Below are 7,166 nucleotides of genomic sequence, written 5' to 3'. Positions count from 1 at the left end.
TGTGACAAAGTCACAGAACTGTCCTCAGGTTTTGGACGTGAAGGACAAGAAGAAACTCACGGAGAACCATGACTGTTCCACTGCTTTCCCCTTTTAAAATGGATGATGTGCTTGGAAACATCTCTCCCATTCCTGCTCTGTTCTTGACAATCTGCACTATTGCCAAGCAGCCTCCAGTGACGAGGAGTGCTGCAGGTGACCTGCAGCCAGTGCAGACATCACTGCAGAAATAAGGAGGCAAACTTCTTTGTCCTGAGTGAGCTCAGTGGCTGTGAGGAGAAGACGTAGATGAGATGCTTGGGGCTAACTATAGGGGCAAATGCTTGGCAGACCTTCCACTTCCTCAAAGAACTGATGAAGATTCAAAGGAGCGTTAGACGGTGCAGCTTCTGTCACTTGGTCAGAATCTGAAAAGAACCAGTGCTTGAACGTTGTCTGATGGCCACGATGCTGTAAAGAACAACAACAACACAGGTTACTGGAGAGCTACCGAGCTGCTTTCTCAGGGAGACTACTGTTTGCTCTTTCCTCACTGAGCCCTCAGTTTAAACTTTGGCTTCTGTGGTGTCTGGAGCTGAGTGTTGATGCACTTCCTTTTGAGAATCTGCCAGCTGCTCTGTAAGTTACTGCCGTGCGTACAAGCTGTGAAACTGGTACCATGTGTTGTCTTCCAGGTTTCCATGGAATTGCAGAACAGCCCCAGGTACTTCAGAGACCATCAGGTCCAGCTTTTTTGTGGGAAAGATAAGTTGCTTTTGTGGTAAAAGCTTTTTTAAACGGTAACTCACAGTCACTTTGTAGCTGTAGTGCATTTAGGTAATATAAAAATGTAGTGCATTTAGGTAATAGAGGTGAGAAAAAGCAGCAAAAAATACAGCCTCCTTTGCTATACAATGATTGTTTCTCTTTGAAAGAAGCACCTGAGGGATGCTGGAAGTTATTTGCTATCACAATAATCAAGTAACCTGTAATGGGTTTAAAAGACAAAGTTTTGCTTTGTGTAGGATTATTCCCTCACTCTACTTATTCCAATTTCCACATTATCTAGCACTGGAAAGGCTTTGTCCCGTGGGATTATTAGCTCTTAAACTCTGCCAAATATTCCTCCTACAGCAATTTGTGTTATATTAAATAGAAAGGAGGTAGAAAACAGTGGCTAAACCACTTGCAAGTCAGATTCTATGAACCTTCTCAGTGCTTGCCATCTCACTTGCACAGACTTTTTGTTTTTCTTTTTGCACTGGTTTTGCAATTTTATTTGTGTGTGTGTAATAAAAGAATAACAATTTCCTCTTCCAATCATTACTGTACATATAAGACCTACAATCAGTAGGTAGAAAACAGCATGCTCCTCTGGGGAAAGCAGATCTTACCTTAAAGGAAGGAGACTCAGGCAGCCAGCCAGGAAAGACAGAACAAAACAGAAGCCGCTGTACCAGTTCAGAGTGCTTTGGTAGATCTTGTTGTAGGCTGTGGATGTCACTACTCCTGTGGTAACTAGGGACAGCTGCAGCAGGACAAACACCTTACCTGTAAAACAGCAACGTTGCTTGTCATCATGGAGGAGAAACCTGCTGTGCCACCTCCCTGTGACATCCAAGTGAATCATCACCACCACTGCACGGCGGAGCGACGTGGCTGTGGCTTAACAAGGGGCGGATGGCATGAACTCACGTCTTCTGCAGCTCTGGAGCAGGGTTAAGTAACTCTTCCTTAAGGCATGGGACAAAGCAAAATAGGATTAAGTGGCCTAGGTTTTGAGGTTGCAGTGAAAGATTACAACCTCAGTTGCAATTGGAAATAAGTGCTCTTTCCCATACGATATAAAAATGCAATATCTTCAGGACAAGAGATACCCTAGTCAAACCTGTGTCCTCATGGTCTCCTCTTCCCATGTGGCATTGGTGGCCAACCCCAGTGGTGTCTGAAGCCAAGTCATTGGGGTAAAAATGGTAGCTGATGATATGATGTGATAAAATACCTACGTTTGACTACTTTCTAATACAGTGTTAACAGAAAAATTAAGAATTGCATCTCCCATTTCCCAAAAACTGTCTTTTTCTTCTAAAAAAGCTGTCCTTTCTTTGTTAAAGCATATTCTGATGGGATTCAATTGACAAGAAATGTTTGGAGACTTACTTAGAGACCGTAACTGAAAAAAAGATGAAAGAAATCCATCATTCCCAAAACTGGAAGAAGCTAAATATGAACTGTGAGTGTCACTGTGCTTCAGCCCAGCATGCCCTCTGTTTTCCCTGGAGCCCTGTGTTTTTGAGCAGTACCTCAGATGTTATTTTCTCTGCCTCTGAGCTGCACACTGATAGCAATCACTTGAAACGTGTACTGAAAATTCTGAGGATAAATGATGAAGCAGTGAGGGAGGAGAAGCTTGGACGTGGCAGGCTTGCTCGGCAAGTTTCTCTGCTCCTCCCTTCCTTTTTGTGGTACTGTTATTATGCAATGCACAGATTGTAGTGAAAACTTACTTCTTTGCACCCAAATGAAGGGATTTGGCAGTTTTTTTAATTGGTGGGGTAATGGAATAACTTACCATAGGATGATCCTTCAACATGCTTGGACAACATGGACCTGATGGTTGGTAAGGGGATGAGGGCAAAGAGCATCACTGCTCGAGCTGCAACACAGTGAATATATGGTTATCATCAGTACCTGCTTCCTGTCCCATAACACAGCATGCACTACTTTTGAAGGCTGCATGCCTCTGGCTCGGGGAGAGCCTTTGCTTTCCCTTGCCATGCCTCCTAAGCCTCTGAAAGATGTTAAAATCTGCAGGGGGAATGCGGGTGCTTGCTTCATCCAGATGGCAGTGGGTAAGACACTATTGCTCCAGCTAGCTGGGGCACTTTGCCTGAGCCAGCTGTGATCTCTTTGTCTTGTCCCCAGGTACCAGTGCATTCATACAGCACTTCCAGTAGTGAGCTGGACAGTTCAGGTCTAAGCACTGGAGAGAGCACTCTATGCTACACAGCCTGGAGAGGAACACTGCTTTTTCTCCTGAGTGCTTCTGGCTCAGCCTGAGTGAAGATGTGGTCCACATCTAGCAAACCAAGGTGCTTCCCCAACACAAAGAGTATGCAACTTGCAAACCCAGTAGCAGCACTTTTTCTTGACGAACTTAGTACTAGACAAGCATTTTTAAAGTTACTGTTTTCTTTATTTTGTTCCTCTGACTAATTGCCTAGTGGATGAACGAAATCTGTTAGAAATTTAGCTCAGTTTTTGGCTTGGTAAACAAATATCCTACCATCTTTCCTCTTAGAGTAACTTGGTTTAATTTTCAATTTCTCCCTTCTTGCAGAAGCAGACAGAAAAACTTCTTCAGGTCATTTCTCTCGGATCTTTTTCTCACTTTAAGAAAACTGATCCCAAATGTGTGCGACAAAGCCATGCACTTTCTGTTAGTCAGGTATGATTCAGCCACCTCACTGTCATCATGGATACTGTTTTTGGATGTTGGTTTCCTGTGTTCCTGCAGAGGCTGCTTCCCCCAAATAAACATGCCTTTCCTTCACCATGGGATGCTGCCCCAGCTATTATCACCTGTCCCTTAGTCATTTATATACAGTGTAAGATTTGTACAGTATGTTGCCATCATATATATATATATTTTTGCTAAAGCAGCTCCAGTTTCTCATATAAATTTTCCCATCAGTCATAAAGCCCTCAAGGTAATAAAAATAAATCACATATTGAGGAGATCACTTAGCAGGAAACCTTTCACAATGATCTTCTCTTATAGTCTTAACTCTTCTGTCTTAAGCACTTTGCTTTAATGGCACATGTTGTCTGGCTGGTACTGGTAGCCTGCAACAGTTCCTGCTCCACCACATTGTGAACATTTTTCTCCCACTCAGGCCTGGACTATGACCAAGTAACAAATTACAAGTTAACTAGCCTTACAGTGAGCTTTGACGTGAGCGTGTGCCTTCTCTGGTGATTGATGTGTGCTCTATGGGAGAGGTGTGGGGAGCGGGCACTTGTGGAAGCTCAACTCACCAATGTAGAACAGGAAAGTCCACCGCACAAAGGCCATGATGAGAATGCCAGCGCTGAAGGACAGCACACCGATGATGATCATGGTGATGTCCTTGAAGAACTTGGAGAACACAAGTACCCCCAGGAAGCTGGTGATGAAAATCACGTACCCAGCGGCATTGCCGTGGCCGATCTCCACGGCATTCCAACTCAAAGGTTCCCTGATCAAGAAGAGTGGAAGTACGTTCATTGCACCAACCACGGCAAGATCGTAGAGGATCGCCGCCACAAAAAGCATAAGGATGATCAGTTTTGAAGGTGTGACTGGAGTTTGGCTGCTCCTCTCTGAAGGGTGGGCAGCACTCTCTGCTCCTGCAGTGTGGGCTGGCAGCTGGTTGCCAGCCTCCTCTACACTCTTGGTTTTGGCTGGGCAGGAAGCTGCTGGCTTGGGGACTGTCAGCACAAAAGCACTGTAGAGGAGACAGAAAGCATAGCAAGCAATGCTGCAGCTCACCAGCACAGTGCCCTCTCGATAGTGATAGCTGAAGCCAACAAAGAGGTAGCCAGATGCCATGCTTCCCAGAAAGCCTGCGAGGCCATACACCATCTCGATTACGATGAGCCGCAGAGACCTCCTGCTCTCAGAGGAGCCCAGAGATCCCAGAGCCATGATGCCTGCCCAGAATGTGGTGAAGCCACCTGTCAGCCCATTGAAGGCTGCAGCCCCGTACATCACCTCAATCGGCCAGTCCAGCAGGATCAGGAGAAGCAGGAGAGATTTGGAGCCCAAATAGCCAAGAAGCGAGATGCAGATGGGGATCTTCCGATGCACCTTATCCCCCAGCTTGGACAAGCCATAGGCTGACACCAGAGGGCTCAGACCCAGGACAAGGTTGTAGATGATATAAAAATCGGAGACAGCCTTCTGCTGAGCATCTTCCATGACGTGGGAAGGGGCAGTTGAATTGGTCTGGTTGTAGAAGTTCTTCACCACCAGCAGCAGCGCCGTGTCATAGAAGGCACTGGCCACCTGGGAGCCTGCGACCACTGGCTCAACCCACGTTCTCATTGCCAACGTCCCCACCATGCTGCAGATTAACCACCTCTAACTGGGGAGAGAGGAGAGCTGTTTTCTGAGAGATGTGCTGGAGGAAGTTGCCTTCTCAGAGGTTCTGCTCCCGGTGCATGCTTGGAGTGGTGGAGGGAAAACAAAAGGTCCACCAGGTTGCACAGAATAGTGTTGTGCAAGAGGCAATCCAGCTGGGAGGATGTTTGCACCTCACCTTGGTAGGTATGCATGCATTCGCATGCACATCCCTGTGCTGCTCTGACCTCTAGCTCGGGCAGCAGAGGCTTTTGTATGGAGACGCCCTGCACTCGCTGGCTGCTGCTGCTCTTCCTGGTGCAGCTTCAACAAAGATCATATGACCCCGGGGGAATTTGTCACCCACTTTAGGAAGTGAAAAATGGTCATGTAGTTGCTGCTTTTTTTTGTTTCTCTTTTGGCATCCTTCACAAGCCAGAGAGCTCTTAGGGAAATGATGCTCACTCCTGACGGCAGGATAGAAGTGTGAGTGTTTTTCTTGACAGGTAATTCATGAATTCCCCTTCACTGCATTCCTTTCCCTTTCTTCCATCTAAATATGCTGCTGGCACTGTGGCTCCCAGCTTCTCCCCTTTGCCCTGTTGCTGTATCATGCCACTGATGTCATTGTTGTTTCAATAAAGCGGGCAGGAAATTACACCAAAAAGAAAAAATGGAAAGAGAAAATCCTTATTTTTCATAACCCACCTCCCAGCCTTTGTTCTGTGTCCTTGAACTTTACAATGTGGGAATTCTCAAAAAGGAGGAGAAAATTCCCAGTGCTATGAGGGCTGCATGGCCACCATCCGTGATTTCCACTCTGTGAGTTGGCATGGAGTCTCAGCTTGCAGCCACACACTTCACTGCTGCCCCGCACTCTGGGTCTGCAGGAATCACTCGGGGGATGCTTGGCAGCCTCAGATACACTGACTGAAATGATAATGATCTCATCCTGCACTGGCTGAGTGATTCAGAGCAGGCAGAGCAGCAGTCTGCTCTGGGAAGATTCACGGTGATGGCTTTAAAAAAATAAATTAATGATTAATTGCACAAACTGTGTTGAAGTCCCCATCTGTTGCACTCTCTGTTGATTCAGGTGGCATCGACTCAGTGCCTGTGTACTCATGGCTCAAGTGTGGCATTTTTTCACTCCTTAGTCCAGTTGTGCAATCCTTTTAGCTTTCTATTTGAGGGAAAGAAAAAAAAATCCCAAGAAGGAAGCATAGGAAGGAATGGGGAATTGTCTGCTGGAATGACTTGCTGCTACCAGAGAATTATGACTTATTATTTATTCTTTTTAACGGACCAAAAGATTCGTAGCCAGCTGTAGAATGTAATCTGTTTTGTTCCAAATGTTTGGTTTGATTATTTATTTATTTATTTTCAGATTTTCTGCAGAAGGTGTTTTTTTTCTTCTTCTTCTTTTTTTTTTTTTCTTTTCTCCAAACACAGAGGATGGATGCTCCAGGCAGCAGTCTGGCACTGGTTCAGCCAGCACGTGCAAACAGAGTCAAGGACACATTTTGCTATGACCTGGGAGCCACGTCTTTTATTCCAGACATTGGAGGGAAAGAGAAATGGTTTCACCCAATTCTAGCTTTGGTGTGGGGCACGGGTTGCCTTGCCATGGAGAGGAATTCTATGAGCATTGAGCTGGAGAGGTCGCAGATCTGCTCAGCTCTTGAATGAGGGATGCTTTCCCTCCACACCTGGTGTACGTGCTGCCTGGTTTATTCATCTGACACCCCTGACATTTGGGTGATGCCGTGCTATGCTCAGTGCTATTCATGCCCAGAGAGCTAACGAGCTGTGCTAAATGCTTTTAGTGATCTCATGAATTGTGTGTATATTTCCAGGATATTCTGAGTGCTTGTTGTCATTAAATGTACTCTGTAGAGCTAGTTCTCATAGAAGGCTGTAATTTTATGTCAGCAACTGCAACACAAGTGTAACACAAGTTTAACTCAGACTGTATAACATATCCCTCTGCAAAACAGTTTGCATGAATATCATATTCATCTGATCCCACAAAGGCTTCAAAATGTCCATTCTCCATAATCAGCTTTTCCGCAGGGCCTAGTTCTCA

The 7,166-nt window shown here is 45.6% G+C and overlaps 1 protein-coding gene across 1 annotated transcript; it reads right to left on the bottom strand.

The window, feature by feature from the left end:
* Positions 1-274: 274 nt before the first annotated feature.
* Positions 275-5,187, bottom strand: SLC46A2 (solute carrier family 46 member 2). The gene is made up of 4 exons (XM_065745198.1): positions 4,018-5,187; positions 2,552-2,635; positions 1,374-1,530; positions 275-450 (listed from the first exon to the last, which is right to left on the bottom strand). Exons 1-4 carry the CDS (start codon positions 5,081-5,083, stop codon positions 393-395), a joined length of 1,365 nt encoding a protein of 454 aa, XP_065601270.1. The 5' UTR covers positions 5,084-5,187; the 3' UTR covers positions 275-392.
* Positions 5,188-7,166: the final 1,979 nt, after the last annotated feature.

The sequence above is a fragment of the Cyrtonyx montezumae genome, unplaced genomic scaffold, assembly GCF_038088225.1.
Source record: "Cyrtonyx montezumae isolate F1298 unplaced genomic scaffold, pur_monq_1.0 scaffold_34, whole genome shotgun sequence".
NCBI lineage: Eukaryota > Metazoa > Chordata > Aves > Galliformes > Odontophoridae > Cyrtonyx > Cyrtonyx montezumae.
Note: the sequence above shows the minus strand (reverse complement) of the source record. Positions and strands in the feature narration are given on the sequence as shown.

What these genes read in the sequence shown, in the direction of transcription:
- SLC46A2 (XM_065745198.1), bottom strand. Translation starts at nt 5,083, where the DNA reads ATGGTGGGGACGTTGGCAATGAGAACGTGGGTTGAGCCAGTGGTCGCA. An exon ending in TGTTGAAGGATCATCCTATG is followed by an intron (nt 1,531 to 2,551) that starts GTAAGTTATTCC and finishes GCTGTTTTACAG; the next exon opens with GTAAGGTGTTTGTCCTGCTG. An exon ending in CTGAGTCTCCTTCCTTTAAG is followed by an intron (nt 451 to 1,373) that starts GTAAGATCTGCT and finishes TGTTCTTTACAG; the next exon opens with CATCGTGGCCATCAGACAAC.